At 47.6% G+C, this 26,530-nt stretch overlaps 1 protein-coding gene across 3 annotated transcripts; it reads right to left on the reverse strand.

Moving 5' to 3' along the window:
* Positions 1-2,101: 2,101 nt before the first annotated feature.
* On the reverse strand, positions 2,102-26,223 carry CALCB (calcitonin related polypeptide beta). 3 transcript variants are annotated; one of them, XM_072119178.1, is made up of 5 exons: positions 26,114-26,223; positions 25,880-25,975; positions 25,670-25,801; positions 12,183-12,370; positions 2,102-2,526 (listed from the first exon to the last, which is right to left on the reverse strand). In XM_072119178.1, exons 2-4 carry the CDS (start codon positions 25,966-25,968, stop codon positions 12,208-12,210), a joined length of 384 nt encoding a protein of 127 aa, XP_071975279.1. In that variant the 5' UTR covers positions 25,969-25,975; positions 26,114-26,223; the 3' UTR covers positions 2,102-2,526; positions 12,183-12,207. The 3 variants fall into 3 exon arrangements, with proteins under 3 accessions (XP_071975279.1, XP_071975278.1, XP_071975277.1); XM_072119177.1 differs by having other exon boundaries at positions 12,183-12,373; XM_072119176.1 differs by lacking the exons at positions 2,102-2,526; positions 12,183-12,370 and adding an exon at positions 15,084-15,478 and having other exon boundaries at positions 26,114-26,222.
* Positions 26,224-26,530: the final 307 nt, after the last annotated feature.

Consider the following 26,530-nt stretch of genomic DNA (forward strand, 5'->3'; position numbering starts at 1 on the left):
TTCTGGTCCTCACTATCCCCCATCCCTCTGCTCCATCATTCTGGTCATCACTATCCCCCATCCCTCTGCTCTATCATTCTGGACCTCACTATCCCCCATCCCTCTGCTCCATCATTGTGGTCCTCACTATCCCCCATCCCTCTGCTCCATCATTCTGGTCCTCACTATCCCCCATCCCTCTGATCCATCATTCTGGTCCTCACTATCCCCCATCCCTCTGCTCCATCATTCTGGTCATCACTATCCCCCATCCCTCTGCTCTATCATTCTGGACTTCACTGTCCCCCATCCCTCTGCTCCATCATTCTGGACCTCACTGTCCCCCATCCCTCTGCTCCATCATTGTGGTCCTCACTATCCCCCATCCCTCTGCTCCATCATTCTGGACCTCACTGTCCCCCATCCCTCTGCTCCATCATTCTGGTCATCACTATCCCCCATCCCTCTGCTCCATCATTCTGGACCTCACTGTCCCCCATCCCTCTGCTCCATCATTCTGGACCTCACTGTCCCCCATCCCTCTGCTCCATCATTCTGGACCTCACTATCCCCCATCCCCCTGCTCCATCATTCTGGACCTCACTATTCCCCATCCCTCTGATCCATCATTCTGGTCCTCACTATTCCCCATCCCTCTGATCCATCATTCTGGACCTCACTATTCCCCATCCCTCTGATCCATCATTCTGGTCCTCACTATCCCCCATCCCTCTGCTCCATCATTCTGGACCTCACTATCCCCCATCCCTCTGCTCCATCATTCTGGACCTCACTATTCCCCATCCCTCTGCTCCATCATTCTGGTCCTCACTATCCCCCATCCCTCTGCTCCATCATTCTGGACCTCACTATTCCCCATCCCTCTGCTCCATCATTCTGGTCCTCACTATCCCCCATCCCTCTGCTCCATCATTCTGGACCTCACTATTCCCCATCCCTCTGATCCATCATTCTGGACCTCACTATTCCCCATCCCTCTCCTCCATCATTCTGGTCCTCACTATTCCCCATCCCTCTCCTCCATCATTCTGGTCCTCACTATGCCCCATCCCTCTGCTCCATCATTCTGGTCCTCACTATGCCCCATCCCTCTGCTCCATCATTCTGGTCCTCACTATGCCCCATCCCTCTGCTCCATCATTCTGGTCCTCACTATGCCCCATCCCTCTGCTCCATCATTCTGGACCTCACTATCCCCCATCCCTCTGCTCCCTCATTCTGGTCCTCTCTATTCCCCATCCCTCTGCTCCATCATTCTGGTCCTCACTATCCCCCATCCCTCTGCTCCATCATTCTGGACCTCACTATGCCCCATCCCACTGCTCCATCATTCTGGACCTCACTATCCCCCATCCCTCTGCTCCATCATTCTGGTCCTCACTATCCCCCATCCCTCTGCTCCATCATTCTGGTCCTCACTATCCCCCATCCCTCTGCTCCATCATTCTGGTCCTCACTATCCCCCATCCCTCTGCTCCATCATTCTGGTCCTCACTACCCCCCATCCTCCTGCTCCATCATTCTGGACCTCACTATCCCCCATCCCTCTGCTCCATCATTCTGGTCCTCACTATCCCCCATCCCTCTGCTCCATCATTCTGGTCCTCACTATCCCCCATCCCTCTGCTCCATCATTCTGGTCCTCACTATGCCCCATCCCTCTGCTCCATCATTCTGGCCCTCACTATCCCCCATCCCTCTGCTCCATCATTCTGGTCCTCACTATCCCCCATCCCTCTGCTCCATCATTCTGGTCCTCACTACCCCCCATCCCCCTGCTCCATCATTCTGGTCCTCACTACCCCCCATCCCTCTGCTCCATCATTTTGGACCTCACTATCCCCCATCCTTCTGATCCATTATTCAGGTCCTCACTATCCCCCATCCCTCTGCTCTATCTCTGGTTTGGGTCAGGACCCCATGTTTGTACTATTGTCATGTGTTGTCCCAGTGGACCTCCCCCAGAACCTTTACAAATGACACCATTGGCCATCACTCTAGCTAGGATTAGACACATCCCTGCATGTTTGGGTTTTTGTATGATGTGGATGATGCTGTAGAAAGAAGCAGAGCCGGCGCTGTATCTAAAATACGTTTTTAATCTTGCTGAAATTCACAATAATACAATGTTTATCCGTTACATTCTGTACAATCAGATGAGTCCAAGGCACGGCGCCCCATCACTCCACCCACCTGCCCCGGGGGTAACCTCTCTGCCCCCCGGGGGCCTGCCCGCTCCCACCACAAGCAGCGCCAATGGCCTATGGACGCCGCAATGTAACGAATCAATGGATGACGTCAGATTTTATTTGGAAATATAAGATATAAAAAGAATAGACTCATCTGTTGTAATAAATACGTCTCTGTCTCTCTATACAATAAATAACAGAAGTGCGCGAGCAATGGCGGAAAACGCAAAACTGAAAAACCAAAGGGGCGAGTTCTCCTCTGATGCAGAACGCTCTGTGTGGCCTTCGTGATGGGGGAGGGGGTGGAAGAAAGTCGACTCCTCATTTTCATGGCAATCTAAGGGCAAGAACAAAGAATTGTTAGAAAAACTGAAATTTCTAAAATGTGATATCCAGGCGCATGGACTGGCTCTGACATGCTCCTTAGGGGCTAACCTCTCCCTGGGTGACATGATTCGCTGGCTGTGTCACATGGTGACAAGACCCGCCCCTGCAGAGCACTAGTATCAGGGTAGAGGGTATTAGGATGTACGACTAGTATCAGGGGAGATGAGTATTAGGATGTACGACTAGTATCAGGGGAGATGAGTATTAGGATGTACAAGGATGTATGACTGGTATCGGGGTAGGTTAGTGTGTATGACTAGTTTCAGCGTAGCTTAGTGATGATGGATCAGTAGATGTTACTAGTCTGATGGATGAGCAGTAGATGTAACTGATCTGATGGGTTATTAGTGGATGTAACTGGTCTGCATTACTAGCACTGACTAGTACTGGTTGTGTCTATATTATTGGCCGATACCTGGATTTAATTAATTACTTTCTGCCTGGTTATATTTGGATTACTCTAACAATGTGGAGGCCCCAGCAAGATCCTGAACCCTGGTCTGAAGACTGAACGGGAAGAGCAGACCCTCGGTGGAGGAACGCTGATCCTCAGTAAGTGAGCCATTGACTCACTCCTTTCCTAAGCTGAGGGGTCTGCTCTTCCCATTCCCCTATATTAACAAGGGTATAAAATAAAGATACACAAAGGTCCAGATCTCCGTGCATACAAGAAGGTTTGGTTGTGTCTATGTTATTGGCCGATGCATTTATTTAATTTTTTTCTGCCTGGTTATATCTGGATTACTCTTACAGGATGTATGTCTAGTATAAGGAGAGATGAGTATTAAAATGTATGACTGGTAGCGGGGTAGGTTAGTGCGTGTGACTGGTAGCGGGGTAGGTCAGTGCGTGTGACTGGTAGCGGGGTAGGTTAGTGCGTGTGACTGGTAGCGGGGTAGGTCAGTGCGTGTGACTGGTAGCGGGGTAGGTCAGTGCGTGTGACTGGTAGCGGGGTAGGTCAGTGCGTGTGACTGGTAGCGGGGTAGGTCAGTGCGTGTGACTGGTAGCGGGGTAGGTCAGTGCGTGTGACTGGTAGCGGCGTAGGTCAGTGTGTGTGACTGGTAGCGGGGTAGGTCAGTGCGTGTGACTGGTACCGGGGGAGGTTAGTGCGTGTGACTGGTAGCGGGGCAGGTCAGTGCGTGTGACTGGTAGCGGCGTAGGTCAGTGTGTGTGACTGGTAGCGGCGTAGGTCAGTGCGTGTGACTGGTAGCGGCGTAGGTCAGTGCGTGTGACTGGTAGCGGGGTAGGTCAGTGCGTGTGACTGGTAGCGGGGTAGGTCAGTGCGTGTGACTGGTATCGGGGTAGGTCAGTGTGTGTGACTGGTTTCGGGGTAGGTCAGTGTATATGACTGGTATCGGGGTAGGTTAGTGCGTGTGACTGGTATCGGGGGAGGTTAGTGTGTGTGACTGGTATCGGGGTAGGTTAGTGTGTGTGACTGGTAGCGGGGTAGGTCAGTGCGTGTGACTGGTAGCGGGGTAGGTCAGTGCGTGTGACTGGTAGCGGGGTAGGTCAGTGCGTGTGACTGGTAGCGGGGTAGGTCAGTGCGTGTGAATGGTAGCGGGGTAGGTCAGTGCCTGTGACTGGTAGCGGGGTAGGTCAGTGCCTGTGACTGGTAGCGGGGTAGGTCAGTGCCTGTGACTGGTAGCGGGGTAGGTCAGTGCCTGTGACTGGTAGCGGGGTAGGTCAGTGCCTGTGACTGGTAGCGGGGTAGGTCAGTGCGTGTGACTGGTAGTGGGGTAGGTCAGTGCGTGTGACTGGTAGCGGGGTAGGTCAGTGCGTGTGACTGGTAGCGGGGTAGGTCAGTGCTTGTGACTGGTATCGGGGGAGGTCAGTGCGTGTGACTGGTAGCGGGGGAGGTCAGTGTGTGTGACTGGTAGCGGGGTAGGTCAGTGTGTGTGACTGGTATCGGGGGAGGTCAGTGTGTGTGACTGGTAGCGGGGAGGTCAGTGCGTGTGACTGGTAGCGGGGTAGGTCAGTGCGTGTGACTGGTAGCGGGGAGGTCAGTGCGTGTGACTGGTATCGGGGGAGGTCAGTGCGTGTGACTGGTAGCGGGGTAGGTCAGTGCTTGTGACTGGTATCGGGGGAGGTCAGTGCGTGTGACTGGTAGCGGGGGAGGTCAGTGTGTGTGACTGGTAGCGGGGTAGGTCAGTGTGTGTGACTGGTATCGGGGGAGGTCAGTGTGTGTGACTGGTAGCGGGGAGGTCAGTGCGTGTGACTGGTAGCGGGGTAGGTCAGTGCGTGTGACTGGTAGCGGGGAGGTCAGTGCGTGTGACTGGTATCGGGGGAGGTCAGTGCGTGTGACTGGTAGCGGGGAGGTTATTGATGAGGGATCAGTAGATGTTACTGGTCTGCATTACTAGCACTGACTAGTAGTGGTTGTGTCTATGTTATTGGCCAATACCTTTATTTAATTAATTACTTTCTGCCTGGTTATATTTTGATTACTCTAACAATGTGGAGGCCCCAGCGAGATCCTGAACCCTGGTCTGAAGACTGAACGGGAAGAGCAGACCCTCGGTGGAGGAACGCTGATCCTCAGTAAGTGAGCCATTGACTCACTCCTTTCCTAAGCTGAGGGGTCTGCTCTTCCCATTCCCCTATATTAACAAGGGTATAAAATAAAGATACACAAAGGTCCAGATCTCTGTGCATACAACAAGGTTTGGTTGTGTCTATGTTGTTGGCCGATGCATTTATTTAATTCCTTTCTGCCTGGTTATATCTGGATTACTCTTACAGGATGCATGACTGGTATTGGGGGAGGTCAGTGCGTGTGACTGGTATCGGGGGAGGTCAGTGCGTGTGACTGGTATCGGGGTAGGTCAGTGCGTGTGACTGGTATCGGGGGAGGTCAGTGCGTGTGACTGGTATCGGGGGAGGTCAGTGCGTGTGACTGGTATCGGGGGAGGTCAGTGCGTGTGACTGGTATCGGGGGAGGTCAGTGCGTGTGACTGGTATCGGGGGAGGTCAGTGCGTGTGACTGGTATCGGGGGAGGTCAGTGCGTGTGACTGGTATCGGGGGAGGTCAGTGCGTGTGACTGGTATCGGGGGAGGTCAGTGCGTGTGACTGGTATCGGGGGAGGTCAGTGCGTGTGACTGGTATCGGGGGAGGTCAGTGCGTGTGACTGGTATCGGGGGAGGTCAGTGCGTGTGACTGGTATCGGGGGAGGTCAGTGCGTGTGACTGGTATCGGGGGAGGTCAGTGCGTGTGACTGGTATCGGGGTAGGTCAGTGTGTGTGACTGGTATCGGGGTAGGTTAGTGCGTGTGACTGGTATCGGGGGAGGTCAGTGCGTGTGACTGGTATCGGGGGAGGTCAGTGCGTGGGACTGGTATCGGGGGAGGTCAGTGCGTGGGACTGGTATCGAGGGAGGTCAGTGCGTGTGACTGGTATCGGGGGAGGTCAGTGCGTGTGACTGGTATCGGGGGAGGTCAGTGCGTGGGACTGGTATCGGGGGAGGTCAGTGCGTGGGACTGGTATCGGGGGAGGTCAGTGCGTGGGACTGGTATCGAGGGAGGTCAGTGCGTGGGACTGGTATCGGGGGAGGTCAGTGCGTGTGACTGGTAGCGGGGGAGGTCAGTGCGTGTGACTGGTAGCGGGGTAGGTTAGTGCGTGTGACTGGTATCGGGGGAGGCCGGTGCGTGTGACTGGTATAGGGGGAGGTTAGTTCGTGTGACTGGTATCGGGGTAGGTCAGTGTGTGTGACTGGTATCGGGGTAGGTTAGTGTGTGTGACTGGTATCGGGGTAGGTTAGTGTGTGTGACTGGTATCGGGGTAGGTCAGTGTATGTGACTGGTATCGGGGTAGGTAAGTGTGTATGATGTAAGGTAAGTAGTGAGAGGGGAGGGAGGATCTCGCTGTGACGCTGCAGAGGATTTTTGTCTCTTCTTCTCCCTCCATAGTCTTTATTATTTGGGTCTGTGATACTCAGTCAGGTAGGTGTCATTACTACTTGCACTGAGACAATCACAAGTTACTGTGACATTGATTAGGATTGTAGTTACTTTATGTGATACAATGTTATTATTAGTGATTAGTAACAGAGTCGTCATTCTCAGTCTTCCTTATTGTGGAGATGGGAGACTGGTGTTATTTTCGGGGTATTTTTAGGATGATGAGTATTGTGCGTAGTAATATCAGAGAAGAAATAATTGTAGAAATATTGTAAGATCCGGATTGTGAAATAATATTATATGTATCACATGACTATTATGGATCCGGGTTACAAGGAGGTCAGGTTAGTAGTACAACTAGTCGGGGCTCATTCACATCCGCGTTTGCGCTCAGCTTTAGTTGCGCATATGTTGCGTTTTGTCTCCGTGTCCGTAAATAAATCTGCAAGTGTAACCATTGGTTTGGAAACATCCCACCTGGTTTGTCATCCTCATCAATGAAAAAAAACGGATGTTTCATCCGTTTTTTTGACAAACCCACGGATCCATTGCCTGACGTTATCCGCATTCGTGAAATAGGAGATGTTTCATCATTTTTTCCAGATCAGTGAGAACACAAGCCAATGTGAATACACCCCTAGAAGTCAATGGCTTAGTGAGGCGTTATCCAGGGGCGTGAATAACAGCGCCAATGTGAAAGAGCCCCTATTGGGATGGATTAGTGGAGTAGTAGTCAGAGTATTACTAGCATTTGCTCATTGTTATTAGTATGAATCAGGTTATAGTAACTTGTCAGGGTAGGTTAGTGCTGGATGTACATGGAGTGAGTAATGATGGGAATTATTATCAGGTCAGAGTATTACAAGTACTCAGTGAGCAAAGACTGTGTGTAGTAGGTGTAATTATTAGGGGGGAGTATCATTAGTCCTTGTTACCATAGAGCTTGTAGTAGTTATTATTAGGTTACAGTGTTGCTTATGGTGTTTGGTTATGGCTAGTAGTAATTATTAGGATAGAGTATTATTACCATTTGGCCAGGATATTGCGAGTAGTAATTATTAGGTTAGAATATTGTTACTATTTGGCCAGGATATTGCTAGTAGTCATTATTAGGATAGAGTATTATTACCATTTGGCCAGGATATTGCGAGTAGTAATTATTAGGATAGAGTATTATTACCATTTGGCCAGGATATTGCGAGTAGTAATTATTAGGATAGAGTATTATTACCATTTGGCCAGGATATTGAGAGTAGTAATTATTAGGTTAGAGTATTGTTACTATTTGGCCAGGATATTACTAGTAGTCATTATTAGGTTAGAGTATTGTTACTATTTGGCCAGGATATTGCTAGTAGTCATTATTAGGTTAGAGTATTGTTACTATTTGGCCAGGATATTGCTAGTAGTAATTATTAGGATAGAGTATTATTACCATTTGGCCAGGATATTGCGAGTAGTAATTATTAGGATAGAGTATTGTTACTATTTGGCCAGGATATTGCTAGTAGTCATTATTAGGATAGAGTATTGTTACTATTTGGCCAGGATATTGCGAGTAGTAATTATTAGGTTAGAATATTGTTACTATTTGGCCAGGATATTGCTAGTAGTCATTATTAGGTTAGAGTATTGTTACTATTTGGCGAGGATATTACTAGTAGTAATTATTAGGATAGAGTATTATTACCATTTGGCCAGGATATTGTGAGTAGTAATTATTAGGATAGAGTATTATTACCATTTGGCCAGGATATTGCAAGTGGTAATTATTAGGATAGAGTATTGTTACTATTTGGCCAGGATATTACTAGTAGTCATTATTAGGTTAGAGTATTGTTACTATTTGGCCAGGATATTGCGAGTAGTCATTATTAGGATAGAGTATTGTTACTATTTGGCCAGGATATTGCTAGTAGTCATTATTAGGTTAGAGTATTGTTACTATTTGGCCAGGATATTGCGAGTAGTAATTATTAGGATAGAGTATTATTACCATTTGGCCAGGATATTGCGAGTAGTAATTATTAGGATAGAGTATTGTTACTATTTGGCCAGGATATTGCTAGTAGTCATTATGAGATTAGAGTATTATTACTATTTGGCCAGGATATTACTAGTAGTCATTATGAGGTTAGAGTATTATTACTATTTGGCCAGGATATTGCTAGTAGTCATTATTAGGATAGAGTATTGTTACTATTTGGCCAGGATATTGCTAGTAGTCATTATTAGGTTAGAGTATTGTTACTATTTGGCCAGGATATTGCTAGTAGTAATTATTAGGATAGAGTATTATTACCATTTGGCCAGGATATTGTGAGTAGTAATTATTAGGATAGAGTATTATTACCATTTGGCCAGGATATTGCAAGTGGTAATTATTAGGATAGAGTATTGTTACTATTTGGCCAGGATATTGCGAGTAGTCATTATTAGGATAGAGTATTATTACCATTTGGCCAGGATATTGCTAGTAGTCATTATTAGGTTAGAGTATTGTTACTATTTGGCCAGGATATTGCTAGTAGTCATTATTAGGATAGAGTATTATTACCATTTGGCCAGGATATTGCTAGTAGTCATTATTAGGATAGAGTATTATTACCATTTGGCCAGGATATTGCAAGTGGTAATTATTAGGATACAGTATTGTTACTATTTGGCCAGGATATTACTAGTAGTCATTATGAGGTTAGAGTATTATTACTATTTGGCCAGGATATTACTAGTAGTCATTATGAGGTTAGAGTATTATTACTATTTGGCCAGGATATTACTAGTAGTCATTATGAGGTTAGAGTATTATTACTATTTGGCCAGGATATTACTAGTAGTCATTATGAGGTTAGAGTATTATTACTATTTGGCCAGGATATTACTAGTAGTCATTATGAGGTTAGAGTATTGTTACTATTTGGCCAGGATATTACTAGTAGTCATTATGAGGTTAGAGTATTATTACTATTTGGCCAGGATATTGCTAGTAGTAATTATTAGGGTAGATTATTATTACTATTTGGCCAGGATATTACCAGTAGTCATTATGAGGTTAGAGTATTATTACTATTTGGCCAGGATATTGCTAGTAGTCATTATTAGGATAGATTATTGTTACTATTTGGCCAGGATATTGCTAGTAGTAATCATTATTATGCTAGAATATTACCAGTACTTAGAGTCAGGGTAGATTATTATAGAATATGACTAGTACTAGGATAGAGAGTATTAGTATAACTAGGTATTGGCTCATCCTGCAATATCAAGGTTCTGGTCCAGAGTCTGGGCTGACTAGACTCCACCGGACCCCCTCCCCCCTCCAGATGACTACGTCTCCTGTGATCTGCAGATGATAGAACATTATATACAGAGATTTCCTCGTACATCCCCGGAGCGTCATTAGAAGAATTCTACATTCCCAATCCTCCTCGCCCCGCGCCTCTGCCCCTCATTGTACAACAAGAAATGTAATAAAATCCGGATTTGGTATGAAAAGCAGAAGATGAGATGTAATGGTGGTTTTATCCCTGGAATCTTATATTATGTGATATTACGTGTTACATTGTATTATACACTATGGTATTACGCTGCACGTTACATGTTATATTATGTGTTACATTGTATTATACACTATGGTATTACGCTGCATGTTACATCTTATATTATGTGATATACAATGTATTATACACTATGGTATTACGCTGCACGTTACATGTTATATTATGTGTTACATTGTATTATACACTATGGTATTACGCTGCACGTTACATGTTATATTATGTGTTACATTGTATTATACACTATGGTATTACGCTGCACGTTACATGTTATATTATGTGTTACATTGTATTATACACTATGGTATTACGCTGCACGTTACATCTTATATTATGTGTTACATTGTATTATACACTATGGTATTACGCTGCACGTTACATCTTATATTATGTGATATACAATGTATTATACACTATGGTATTACGCTGCACGTTACATCTTATATTATGTGATATACAATGTATTATACACTATGGTATTACGCTGCACGTTACATCTTATATTATGTGATATACAATGTATTATACACTATGGTATTACGCTGCACGTTACATCTTACATTGTATATCACATAATATATTATACACTATGGTATTACGCTGCACGTTACATCTTATATTATGTGATACATTGTATTATACACTATGGTATTACGCTGCACGTTACATCTTATATTATGTGATATACAATGTATTATACACTATGGTATTACGCTGCACGTTACATCTTACATTGTATATCACATAATATATTATACACTATGGTATTACGCTGCACGTTACATCTTATATTATGTGATACAATGTATTATACACTATGGTATTACGCTGCACGTTACATCTTATATTATGTGATACAATGTATTACGCTGCACGTTACATCTTATATTATGTGATATACAATGTATTATACACTATGGTATTACGCTGCACGTTACATCTTATATTATGTGATACAATGTATTATACACTATGGTATTACGCTGCACGTTACATCTTATATTATGTGATATACAATGTATTATACACTATGGTATTACGCTGCACGTTACATCTTATATTATGTGATACAATGTATTACGCTGCACGTTACATCTTATATTATGTGATATACAATGTATTATACACTATGGTATTACGCTGCACGTTACATCTTATATTATGTGATACAATGTATTATACACTATGGTATTACGCTGCACGTTACATCTTATATTATGTGATATACAATGTATTATACACTATGGTATTACGCTGCACGTTACATCTTATATTATGTGATATACAATGTATTATACACTATGGTATTACGCTGCACGTTACATCTTATATTATGTGATACAATGTATTACGCTGCACGTTACATCTTATATTATGTGATATACAATGTATTATACACTATGGTATTACGCTGCACGTTACATCTTATATTATGTGATACATTGTATTATACACTATGGTATTACGCTGCACGTTACATGTTATATTATGTGTTACATTGTATTATACACTATGGTATTACGCTGCACGTTACATCTTATATTATGTGATATACAATGTATTATACACTATGGTATTACGCTGCACGTTACATCTTATATTATGTGATACAATGTATTACGCTGCACGTTACATCTTATATTATGTGATATACAATGTATTATACACTATGGTATTACGCTGCACGTTACATGTTATATTATGTGATACATTGTATTATACACTATGGTATTACGCTGCACGTTACATGTTATATTATGTGTTACATTGTATTATACACTATGGTATTACGCTGCACGTTACATGTTATATTATGTGATATACATTGTATTATACACTATGGTATTACGCTGCACGTTACATCTTATATTATGTGATACATTGTATTATACACTATGGTATTACGCTGCACGTTACATCTTATATCAGCGCATTCTATTACATCATACTATAGGGACTTGTGTTATTATATTAGTTTATTATATTATAATCTCAGATGACATCATATGATTGGAGATCCTTATCCTATATTAGACTCTATGATTGGATATTGTAATCAGCTTTTGCATGCAGTGGTGATTTTCTTTGGCTGCGGCAGGAGACGGGTGGTGAGGGTGCTAGGACGGGTGCCAGGATGCAGGCAGTCAGACAATTACCATATTCCTGATGTCACTGCTGAGTTTAGACGTGGAGGCTTCGTCTTCTCCTGCCAAACGAATTAGAGCCGACATCGGTGGGCACAAAGTCAGCGCTCACCACCCCCCCTGACTTGCTGAGGAGGTCCGCCAGGCGCTGGGTGGCGCAGGTGGAGGTTTTGCACGTTCTCTTCTGCGCTGTCACATGGCTGCTGGGTTCAAGTAGAGACAAGTGTCAGCGACATAAAGAGAAGATCCGAGCCGGACATCTACAACATCCAGAAGACTGGCTGGGACTTGTAGTTCCACAAGGCTCCCGACCCCTCCCACCACACACACCTGCCCAAATTCCAGATCTTAAAGCTTCACTTCTAATACATTGAAAGAGACTAAGAAACAATTGTAAATAAAATGTACTAAAATGACCAAAATATGATATTCCTCACCAAATCATCAGGAATCCTGAATATGTATCATATGGGCCGGAATAGGAAACCTTGGGATTGTCTCCCCGGATACAGACAATGAGACAAACACTGCACAGATTCTCCAAAGTACCACGGAACAAGCGCCTGTGTACACACACACACACACACCAAGATACAAGCGCCTGTACACACACCACGATACAAGCGCCTGTACACACACACACGCACACACCACGATACAAGCGCCTGTACACACACACACACCACGATACAAGCGCCTGTACACACACACACACCACGATACAAGCGCCTGTACACACACACACACACACACACCACGATACAAGCGCCTGTACACACACACACACACCACGATACAAGCGCCTGTACACACACACACACACCACGATACAAGCGCCTGTACACACACACACACACCACGATACAAGCGCCTGTACACACACACACACACCACGATACAAGCGCCTGTACACACACACACACCACGATACAAGCGCCTGTACACACACACACACACCACGATACAAGCGCCTGTACACACACACACACACCACGATACAAGCGCCTGTACACACACACACACACCACGATACAAGCGCCTGTACACACACACACACACCACGATACAAGCGCCTGTACACACACACACACACCACGATACAAGCGCCTGTACACACACACACACACACACACACCACGATACAAGCGCCTGTACACACACACACACACCACGATACAAGCGCCTGTACACACACACACACACCACGATACAAGCGCCTGTACACACACACACACCACGATACAAGCGCCTGTACACACACACACACACCACGATACAAGCGCCTGTACACACACACACACACCACGATACAAGCGCCTGTACACACACACACACCACGATACAAGCGCCTGTACACACACACACACACCACGATACAAGCGCCTGTACACACACACACACACACCACAATACAAGCGCCTGTACACACACACACACACACCACGATACAAGCGCCTGTACACACACACACACCACGATACAAGCGCCTGTACACACACACACACACCACGATACAAGCGCCTGTACACACACACACACCACGATACAAGCGCCTGTACACACACACACACCACGATACAAGCGCCTGTACACACACACACACACCACGATACAAGCGCCTGTACACACACACACACACCACGATACAAGCGCCTGTACACACACACACACCACGATACAAGCGCCTGTACACACACACACACACCACGATACAAGCGCCTGTACACACACACACACACCACGATACAAGCGCCTGTACACACACACACACCACGATACAAGCGCCTGTACACACACACACACACCACGATACAAGCGCCTGTACACACACACACACACACCACAATACAAGCGCCTGTACACACACACACACACACCACGATACAAGCGCCTGTACACACACACACACCACGATACAAGCGCCTGTACACACACACACACACCACGATACAAGCGCCTGTACACACACACACACCACGATACAAGCGCCTGTACACACACACACACACACCACGATACAAGCGCCTGTACACACACACACACACACCACGATACAAGCGCCTGTACACACACACACACACACCACGATACAAGCGCCTGTACACACACACACACCACGATACAAGCGCCTGTACACACACACACCACGATACAAGCGCCTGTACACACACACACACACACCACGATACAAGCGCCTGTACACACACACACACACACCACGATACAAGCGCCTGTACACACACACACACACACACCACGATACAAGCGCCTGTACACACACACACACACACACCACGATACAAGCGCCTGTACACACACACACACACACACACACCACGATACAAGCGCCTGTACACACACACACACCACGATACAAGCGCCTGTACACACACACACACACACACCACGATACAAGCGCCTGTACACACACACACACACACACACCACGATACAAGCGCCTGTACACACACACACACACACACCACGATACAAGCGCCTGTACACACACACACACACACACACCATGATAGAAGCGCCTGTACACAAACAAATTTTTGAAGCAAAACAGAAATGGTTACACAAAATAGAAAATCCCAAAACTCCTTTAAAAAAAAAAAACAATCACCTCTCTGCAGGATGAGATCTAAAACACAACAACTGTTACATTGTATCCACAACCTCCTGCATTCTGTTTATAACTGCAACAATGTATCAAGAATGGAAGTTCTCTTACCTGCATTGTGTCCAGCACAGTCGCCTTTAACTCTTCCTACCTCCTGACACCCTCAGCCCTGAGCTCTGCACCTGTGACCCATCGCGCCCCACCAGCACCCGCTACCCCCCCCCTCTATCAGAAGAATCACTACTAACCACCATACTTCTCCTTGTAGAAAAATAGGTTTATTAATTGAGTGCGTGACGCGCGGGTGAGAGGGTTTTATTGTACAGAAGCAGCAATGAAAGGGACAAGACGCTTAGTTTTTTTTTTTCTGAGGGCGACTAATCTGAGAGTAGAGCGTGAGCCTGTGGGGTGGGGGCTCCCGGTCCTATCTATAGGAGAGGCTGGTCATGCCCTGTTCCGTGCACACGGCTCCGCATGCAGCGTCTAGTTACTAAGGTCATACTGCTCGCCATAGTTAGTGTAATGTTCATTGTCCATGGCGGCCAGGGCGCTTCTCTTCTTGCCAGGCGTGCCAGGGCCCACGTCAGTGCCAGGGTAAGCGTTTAATTTGTGCATATCATCAGAGAGTTTCCACAGCGTGCAAGTACTCAGACCCGAGCAACGTTTGGACACGGGTCTATCCAAGCTGCAAGGAGGAAAAAAAAAAAAGAGACATGCCAAAGAAACAGCCAAAATAAAGTCATCAAAAGACACATGCACCCTCATGCAGCTTGTTTCCACATTCACATTTTATGCCACTAACCAGAGGCAGAGCCACTGCATTCCCATGCTGAGTGCAAGTGCAGATCAGTCCTAGCTGCAGGAGGCGGTGCAGGCATGCAGAGTGTGAGTGAGGATCAGTCCTAGCTGCAGGAGGGGGTGCAAGCATGCAGAGTGTGAGTGAGGATCAGTCCTAGCTGCAGGAGGCGGTGCAGGCATGCAGAGTGTGAGTGAGGATCAGTCCTAGCTGCAGGAGGCGGTGCAGGCATGCAGAGTGTGAGTGAGGATCAGTCCTAGCTGCAGGAGGCGGTGCAAGCATGCAGAGTGTGAGTGAGGATCAGTCCTAGCTGCAGGAGGGGGTGCAAGCATGCAGAGTGTGAGTGAGGATCAGTCCTAGCTGCAGGAGGAGGTGCAGGCATGCAGAGTGTGAGTGAGGATCAGTCCTAGCTGCAGGAGGGGGTGCAAGCATGCAGAGTGTGAGTGAGGATCAGTCCTAGCTGCAGGAGGGGGTGCAAGCATGCAGAGTGTGAGTGAGGATCAGTCCTAGCTGCAGGAGGAGGTGCAGGCATGCAGAGTGTGAGTGAGCATCAGTCCTAGTTGAAGGAGGGGGTGCAGGATTTGCTGAGTGCCAGTGAGGATCAGTCCTAGCTGCAGGAGACGGTGCAGGCATGCAGAGTGTGAGTGAGGATCAGTCCTAGCTGCAGGAGGGGGTGCAGGATTTGCTGAGTGCCAGTGAGGATCAGTCCTAGCTGCAGTAGTGGGTGAGGGCATGCTGAGTGTGAGTGGGGCTCAGTGCTGAGTGCAGGCATGCTGAGTGTGAGTGAGGATCAGTCCTAGCTGCAGGAGGGGGTGCAGGATTTGCTGAGTGCCAGTGAGGATCAGTCCTAGCTGCAGTAGTGGGTGAGGGCATGCTGTGTGTGAATGGGGCTCAGTGCTGTGTGCAGGCATACTGAGTGTGAGTGGGCTGAGTGCAGGCATGCTGAGTGTGAGTGGGCTGAGTGCAGGCATACTGAGTGTGAGTGGGCTGAGTGCAGGCATACTGAGTGTGAGTGGGCTGAGTGCAGGCATACTGAGTGTGAGTGGGCTGAGTGCAGGCATACTGAGTGTGAGTGGGCTGAGTGCAGGCATGCTGAGTGTGAGTGGGCTGAGTGCAGGCATACTGAGTGTGAGTGGGCTGAGTGCAGGCATGCTGAGTGTGAGTGGGCTGAGTGCAGGCATACTGAGTGTGAGTGGGCTGAGTGCAGGCATACTGAGTGTGAGTGGGCTGAGTGCAGGCATGCTGAGTGTGAGTGGGCTGAGTGCAGGCATGCTGAGTGTGAGTGGGCTGAGTGCAGGCATGCTGAGTGTGAGTGGGCTGAGTGCAGGCATGCTGAGTGTGAGTGGGCTGAGTGCAGGCATGCTGAGTGTGAGTGGGCTGAGTGCAGGCATGCTGAGTGTGAGTGGGCTGAGTGCAGGCATGCTGAGTGTGAGTGGGCTGAGTGCAGGCATGCTGAGTGTGAGTGGGCTGAGTGCAGGCATGCTGAGTGTGAGTGGGCTGAGTGCAGGCATGCTGAGTGTGAGTGGGCTGAGTGCAGGCATGCTGAGTGTGAGTGGGCTGAGTGCAGGCATGCTGAGTGTGAGTGGGCTGAGTGCAGGCATACTGAGTGTGAGTGGGCTGAGTGCAGGCATACTGAGTGTGAGTGGGCTGAGTGCAGGCATACTGAGTGTGAGTGGGGCTGAGTGCAGGCATACTGAGTGTGAGTGGGGCTGAGTGCAGGCATACTGAGTGTGAGTGGGGCTGAGTGCAGGCATACTGAGTGTGAGTGGGCTGAGTGCAGGCATACTGAGTGTGAGTGGGCTGAGTGCAGGCATGCTGAGTGTGAGTGGGCTGAGTGCAGGCATGCTGAGTGTGAGTGGGGCTGAGTGCAGGCATGCTGAGTGTGAGTGGGGCTGAGTGCAGGCATGCTGAGTGTGAGTGGGGCTGAGTGCAGGCATACTGAGTGTGAGTAGGCTGAGTGCAGGCATGCTGAGTGTGAGTGGGCTGAGTGCAGGCATGCTGAGTGTGAGTGGGGCTGAGTGCAGGCATACTGAGTGTGAGTAGGCTGAGTGCAGGCATGCTGAGTGTGAGTGGGCTGAGTGCAGGCATGCTGAGTGTGAGTGGGCTGAGTGCAGGCATGCTGAGTGTGAGTGGGGCTCAGTGCTGAGTGTGAGTGGGGCTCAGTGCTGAGTGTGAGTGGGGCTCAGTGCTGAGTGTGAGTGGGGCTCAGTGCTGAGTGTGAGTGGGGCTCAGTGCTGAGTGTGAGTGGGGCTGAGTGTGAGTGGGCTGAGTGCTGAGTGTGAGTGGGCTGAGTGCAGGCATGCTGAGTGTGAGTGGGGCTGAGTGCAGGCATGCTGAGTGTGAGTGGGGCTGAGTGCAGGCATACTGAGTGTGAGTAGGCTGAGTGCAGGCATGCTGAGTGTGAGTGGGCTGAGTGCAGGCATGCTGAGTGTGAGTGGGCTGAGTGCAGGCATGCTGAGTGTGAGTGGGGCTCAGTGCTGAGTGTGAGTGGGGCTCAGTGCTGAGTGTGAGTGGGGCTCAGTGCTGAGTGTGAGTGGGGCTCAGTGCTGAGTGTGAGTGGGGCTCAGTGCTGAGTGTGAGTGGGGCTGAGTGTGAGTGGGCTGAGTGCTGAGTGTGAGTGGGCTGAGTGCAGGCATGCTGAGTGTGAGTGGGGCTGAGTGCAGGCATGCTGAGTGTGAGTGGGGCTGAGTGCAGGCATGCTGTGAGTGGGGCTCAGTGCTGAGTGTGAGTAGGGGCTGAGTGTGAGTGGGGCTGAGTGCAGGCATGCTGAGATCATGCTGTAGTTATTACAATGCAGTCCATGCGCTGCTATTGATCCCTCCGCTCGGGGGATGATGTCATCGGCAATTATATTATTAATCCTCTGACTGCAGACACAGCGGCCGTCACTCCCCGCCTGTAGTAATGGGGGGTCATGCAGGACAGAGGGCACCCCCAGACCTCCCCTCATGTACCGTACCTCATATATCCTGCCCGGGGATCTCGTCCTGCAGGGCAATTACTGAACCTTCCCTTCCCAGGGGCTTTTCACACTTCAGGATTTTCTCCAGTTTAGATTGTGATCTAATATCCAGTAATGACCCTGCAGGAAGGGAAGCCCCGTGCCCAGGAGCCGGGATCCCAGCAGTGGGCGCGGTCACACCTTGTGTTTTGGTTGCCTTAATATTTACAAAATAAATATCAACAATTATGTAATCAGCCACATCCCTTCTCAGCTGCGGTAATGCACCGTGTGAACGCGGCCTTAACGTCTGAGACCAGGAGGCGGGAGAGGGTTAATCACAGATGTCAGGACACAGGGCCACATACACAGCGCTCTACACAGTTACCCTGCTCTGTGTGATACAGTCACATCACAGGATACATAGGTGTGCTCTGTGCTGTACTGCCCCCTATACATAGCATAGGATACATAGGTGTGCTCTGTGCTGTACTGCCCCCTATACATAGCATAGGATACATAGGTGTGCTCTGTGCTGTACTGCCCCCTATACATAGCATAGGATACATAGGTGTGCTCTGTGCTGTACTGCCCCCTATACATAGCATAGGATACATAGGTGTGCTCTGTGCTGTACTGCCCCCTATACATAGCATAGGATACATAGGTGTGCTCTGTGCTGTACTGCCCCCTATACATAGCATAGGATACATAGGTGTGCTCTGTGCTGTACTGCCCCCTATACATAGCATAGGATACATAGGTGTGCTCTGTGCTGTACTGCCCCCTATACATAGCATAGGATACATAGGTGTGCTCTGTGCTGTACTGCCCCATGTACATAGCATAGGATACATAGGTGTGCTCTGTGCTGTACTGCCCCATATACATAGCATAGGATACATAGGTGTGCTCTGTGCTGTACTGCCCCCTATACATAGCATAGGATACATAGGTGTGCTCTGTGCTGTACTGCCCCCTATACATAACATAGGATACATAGGTGTGCTCTGTGCTGTACTGCCCCATATACATAGCATAGGATACATAGGTGTGCTCTGTGCTGTACTGCCCCCTATACATAACATAGGATACATAGGTGTGCTCTGTGCTGTACTGCCCCATATACACAACATAGAATACATAGGTGTGCTCTGTGCTGTACTGCCCCTATACATAGCATAGGATACATAGGTGTGCTCTGTGCTGTACTGCCCCCTATACATAGCATAGGATACATAGATGTGCTCTGTTCTGTACTGCCCCATATACATAGCATAGGATACATAGGTGTGCTCTGTGCTGTACTGCCCCCTAAACATGGCATAGGATACATAGATGTGCTCTGTGCTGTACTGCCCCATACATAACATAGGATACATAGGTGTGCTCTGTACTGTACTGCCCCATGTACATAACATAGAATACATATAAGTGCTCTGTGCTGTACTGCCCCATGTACATAGCATAGGATACATAGGTGTGCTCTGTGCTGTACTGCCCCCTAAACATGGCATAGGATACATAGTGGTGCTCTGTGCTGTACTTTCCCCTATACATAGCATAGGATACATAGGTGTGATCTGTGCTGTACTGCCCCCTATACATAGCATAGGATACATAGATGTGCTCTGTGCTGTACTGCCCCCTATAGATAGCATAGGATACATAGGTGTGCTCTGTGCTGTACTGCCCCCTATACATAAAATAGGATACATAGGTGTGCTCTGTGCTGTACTGCCCCATACATAACATAGGATACATATAAGTGCTCTGTGCTGTACTGCCCCATACATAACATAAGATACATATAAGTGCTCTGTGCTGTACTGCCCCATGTACATAGCATAGGATACATAGGTGTGATCTGTGCTGTACTGTCCCCTATACATAGCATAGGATACATATAAGTGCTCTGTGCTGTACTGCCCCATGTACATAGCATAGGATACATAGGTGTGCTCTGTGCTGTACTGCCCCATGTACATAGCATAGGATACATAGTTGTGCTCTGTGCTGTACTTTCCCCTGTACATAGCATAGGATACATAGGTGTGCTCTGTGCTGTACTGCCCCCTAAACATGGCATAGGATACATAGTGGTGCTCTGTGCTGTACTTTCCCCTATACATAGCATAGGATACATAGGTGTGCTATGTGCTGTATTGCCCCAGACATGACATAGGATACATAGGTGTGTTCTGTGCTGTACTGCCCCCTATACATAGCATAGGATACATAGGTGTGCTCTGTGCTGTACTGCCCCCTATACATAACATAGGATACATAGGTGTGCTCTGTGCTGTACTGCCCCATACATAACATAGGATACATATAAGTGCTCTGTGCTGTACTGCCCCCTATACATAACATAGGATACATAGGTGTGATCTGTGCTTTACTGCCCCATACATAACATAGGATACATAGGTGTGCTTGGTGCTGTACTGCCCCCTATACATAGCATAGGATACATAGGTGTGCTCTGTGCTGTACTGCCCCCTATACATAACATAGGATACATCGGTGTGCTCTGTGCTGTACTGCCCCCTATACATAACATAGGATACATAGATGTGCTCTGTGCTGTACTGCCCCATGTACATAGCATAGGATACATTTAAGTGCTCTGTGCTGTACTGCCCCCTATACATAACATAGGATACATAGGTGTGATCTGTGCTGTACTGTCCCCTATACATAGTAAAGGATACATAGATGTGCTCTGTGCTGTACTTTCCCCTGTACATAGCATAGGATACATAGGTGTGCTCTGTGCTGTACTGCCCCTATACATAACATAGGATACATAGGTGTGCTCTGTGCTGTACTGCCCCCTATACACAACATAGGATGCATAGGTGTGCTCTGTGCTGTACTGCCCCCTATACATAGCATAGGATACATCGGTGTGATCTGTGCTGTACTGCCCCCTATACATAGCATAGGATACATAGGTGTGCTCTGTGCTGTATTGCCCCAGACAGGACATAGGATACATAGGTGTGTTCTGTGCTGTACTGCCCCATATACATAACATAGGATACATAGGTGTGCTCTGTGCTGTACAGTCCCCTATATATAGTATAGGGTACATAGGTGTGCTCAGTACTGTTCTGCCCCATATACATAGCATAGAATACATAGGTGTGCTCGGTGCTGTACTCCCCCCTATATATAGTATAGGGTACATAGGTGTGCTCTGTGCTGTTCTGCCTCTATACATAGCATAGGATACATAGGTGTGCTTTGTGCTGTACTACCCCTATACATAACATAGGATACATAGGTGTGCTCTGTTCTGTACTGCCCCTATACATAGCATAGGATACATAGTTGTGCTCTGTGCTGTACTGCCCCCTATACATAGCATAGAATACATAGGTGTGCTCTGTGCTGTACTGCCCCCTATACATAGCATAGAATACATAGGTGTGCTCTGTGCTGTACTGCCTCCTATACATAACATAGGATACATAGATGTGCTCTGTGCTGAACTGCCTCCTATACATTACATAGGATACATAGTGGTGCTCTGTGCTGTTCTGCCCCCTATATATAACATAGGACACATAGGTGTGCTCTGTGCTGTACTGCCCCCTATACATAGCATAGGATACATAGGTGTGCTCTGTGCTGTACTGCCCCCTATATATATAACATAGGACACATAGGTGTGTTCTGTACTGTACTTCCCCCTATACATAGCATAGGATACATAGGTGTGCTTGGTGCTGTACTGTCCTCTATACATAGCATAGGATACATAGGTGTGCTCTGTGCTGTACTGCCCCCTATATATATAACATAGGATACATAGGTGTGCTCTGTGCTGTACTGCCCCCTACACATAACATAGGATACATAGATGTGCTCTGTGCTGTACTGCCCCCTATACATAACATAGGATACATAGATGTGCTCTGTGCTGTACTGCCCCATATACATAACATAGGATACATAGGTGTGCTCTGTGCTGTACTGCCCCCTATACATAACATAGGATACATAGGTGTGCTCTGTGCTGTACTGCCCCCTATATATATAACATAGGACACATAGGTGTGTTCTGTACTGTACTTCCCCCTATACATAGCATAGGATACATAGGTGTGCTTGGTGCTGTACTGTCCTCTATACATAGCATAGGATACATAGGTGTGCTCTGTGCTGTACTGCCCCCTATACATAGCATAGGATACATAGATGTGCTCTGTGCTGTACTGCCCCATATACATGACACAAGATACATAGGTGTGCTCTGTGCTGTACTGCCCCCTATACATAACATAGGATACATAGGTGTGCTCTGTGCTGTACTGCCCCATACATTACATAGTATACATATAAGTGCTCTGTGCTGCACTGCCCCTATACATAATATAGGATACGTAGGTGTGCTCTGTGCTGTACTGTCCCCTGTACATAGCATAGGATACATAGGTGTGCTCTGTGCTGTACTGCCCCATATACATAATATAGGTTACATAGGTGTGCTCTGTGCTGTACTGCCCCCTATACATAACATAGGATACATAGATGTGCTCTGTGCTGTACTGCCCCATATACATGACACAAGATACATAGGTGTGCTCTGTGCTGTACTGCCCCCTATACATAACATAGGATACATAGGTGTGCTCTGTGCTGTACTGCCCCATACATTACATAGTATACATATAAGTGCTCTGTGCTGCACTGCCCCTATACATAATATAGGTTACATAGGTGTGCTCTGTGCTGTACTTCCCCATTTACCTGACACAGGATGCATAGGTGTGCTCTGTGCTGCACTGCCCCTATACATAATATAGGATACGTAGGTGTGCTCTGTGCTGTACTTTCCCCTGTACATAGCATAGGATACATAGGTGTGCTCTGTGCTGTACTTTCCCCTGTACATAGCATAGGATACATAGGTGTGCTCTGTACTGTACTGCCTCCTTTACATAGCATAGGATACATAGGTGTGCTCTGTGCTGTACTGCCCCCCATACATAACATAGGATACATAGGTGTGCTCTGTACTGTACTGCCCCATACATAACATAGGATACATAGGTGTGCTCTGTGCTGTACTGCCCCCCATACATAACATAGGATACATAGGTGTGCTCTGTACTGTACTGCCCCCTATACATAGCATAGGATACATAGGTGTGTTCTGTACTGTACTTCCCCCTATACATAGCATAGGATACATAGGTGTGCTTGGTGCTGTACTGTCCTCTATACATAGCATAGGATACATAGGTGTGCTCTGTGCTGTACTGCCCCCTATTCATAACATAGGATACATAGATGTGCTCTGTGCTGTACTGCCCCATATACATGACACAAGATACATAGGTGTGCTCTGTGCTGTACTGCCCCCTATACATAACATAGGATACATAGGTGTGCTCTGTGCTGCACTGCCCCTATACATAATATAGGATACATAGGTGTGCTCTGTGCTGTACTGCCCCCTATACATAACATAGGATACATAGGTGTGCTCTGTGCTGCACTGCCCCTATACATAATATAGGATACATAGGTGTGCTCTGTGCTGTACTGCCCCCTATACATAACATAGGATACATAGATGTGCTCTGTACTGTACTGCCCCATATACATAACATAGGATACATAGGTGTGCTCTGTGCTGTACTGTCCCCTATACATAGCATAGGATACATAGGTGTGATCTGTGCTGTACTGCCCCTATACATAGCATAGGATACATAGGTGTGCTCTGTACTGTACTGCCTCCTTTACATAGCATAGGATACATAGGTGTGCTCTGTGCTGTACTGCCCCCTATACATAACATAGGATACATAGGTGTGCTCTGTACTGTACTGCCCCATACATAACATAGGATACATAGGTGTGCTCTGTGCTGTACTGCCCCCCATACATAACATAGGATACATAGGTGTGCTCTGTACTGTACTGCCCCCTATACATAGCATAGGATACATAGGTGTGCTCTGTACTGTACTGCCCCCCATACATAACATAGGATACATAGGTGTGCTCTGTACTGTACTGCCCCCTATACATAACATAGGATACATAGGTGTGCTCTGTGCTGTACTGTCCCCTATACATAGCATAGGATACATAGGTGTGATCTGTGCTGTACTGCCCCTATACATAGCATAGGATACATAGGTGTGCTCTGTACTGTACTGCCTCCTTTACATAGCATAGGATACATAGGTGTTCTCTGTACTGTACTGCCCCATACATAACATAGGATACATAGGTGTGCTCTGTGCTGTACTGCCCCCCATACATAACATAGGATACATAGGTGTGCTCTGTACTGTACTGCCCCCTATACATAGCATAGGATACATAGGTGTGCTCTGTACTGTACTGCCCCCCATACATAACATAGGATACATAGGTGTGCTCTGTACTGTACTGCCCCATACATAACATAGGATACATAGGTGTGCTCTGTGCTGTACTGCCCCCTATACATAGCATAGGATACATAGGTGTGCTCTGTGCTGTACTGCCCCCTATACATAGCATAGGATACATAGGTGTGCTCTGTGCTGTACTGCCCCCTATACATAGCATAGGATACATAGGTGTGCTCTGTGCTGTATATCCACTCTGTTTATGTATAATGGTGTGCACCAGATGAGATGATATAGTCAGTAATGTGCTTTGTGCTGTGCATTACCTGCCAAGACTGAGGTCAAGTGAAGCAATGCACTCAGTGCTGTACATCAGACCCGAGATGCTGTGTACTGCGCATCTCATCCTACATTTCATCTACTTTGTGCTGTGCTTCAGATCATGTGCTTCATGCTGTCTACTCTGCACTGTGCATTACACTCGGTGCTGTGCTATGTCATCTACTCGGTGCTGTGCATCACACTAGCGATATCATCTACTCTATCATGTACTCAGTGCTGTGCCATGTACTCGGTGCTGTGCCTCACACTAGCTATGTCATCTACTATGTGCTATACACTCGGTGCTGTGCTCTGTCACCTACTGTGTCATGTGCTCGGTGCTGTGCATCACAGCAGTTATGTCATGTGCTCGGTGCTGTGCTCTGTCACCCTAGTTCTATCATGTACTCAGTGCTGTGCATCCCCCCAGTCCTGTCGTGCCCCGGGTGCGGACGCTCTTACCTGTTCCCGTCGCTCGCCTGCTCCATCTCCTCCGCTGTCATCTTTACAAATTCTTTGACCAGTGCGCTGAGTAACCTCCTGGCCTCGTAGTCACTGACTCTCAGCCGCTCGGGTAATGACTCCATCCCCAGTCTTCATGGAGAGAGAGGCAGGTGGTGAGCGAGGCTCTGCAGGTGTGCACAGCGCCGTGCTGACTGACAGACACCTTACCTGACGGGAGTGGCCTGCGCGCTGTACATCTGGCACACCAGCAGCCCCAGGACGGCCACGAGAGACGAGATCTTCAGCACAACCATCATGTCCTTCCTACAGAGATGGAAAGGAGAAGCGTTGGCGGGCGGCCAGGAAAGCCATCAGCATCAGGAGAGTAATGACAGCCGCCGCAGGCACTACAAGCCCCAGCCAGCCCCTACAGCCAGCACCCTACAGCCAGCACCCACTCACCTGTGTCCTAGAGGGGCAGATCACCAACACTTCTCCCAAACTCTGACTGCTCTCCAATGGGGGCGGCTCGCCTTATATACCCAGCTCCCGGCTGCCCCAATGTGGGCGTCAGCCAAGAGGCTCCACCCCGGGCTCCCAACCGCCAATCCCCAGCAGGGCAGGGGCCCCCAGCCATCCAATGACGTCACCCCGCTCACTGAGTATTCCATTCACAAAATGTGCCGGTCATTTGGGCCCCTGACGTCTCATTTACATTGATGTCATTGAGAAAAAAAAAAGACCAAAAAAAAAAAAAACTTGAAATGTTAATGAAAAGTAAAGGCAAGAGTCTCCCATCATTAATAATGGATCCGCGCCCCCGCCCCCACCCAAAAATGACGCTATCTTCTGGTAGGAGACGGCTAAGTGAATGAGCGG

This window comes from Engystomops pustulosus, chromosome 7 (assembly GCF_040894005.1).
Source record: "Engystomops pustulosus chromosome 7, aEngPut4.maternal, whole genome shotgun sequence".
NCBI lineage: Eukaryota > Metazoa > Chordata > Amphibia > Anura > Leptodactylidae > Engystomops > Engystomops pustulosus.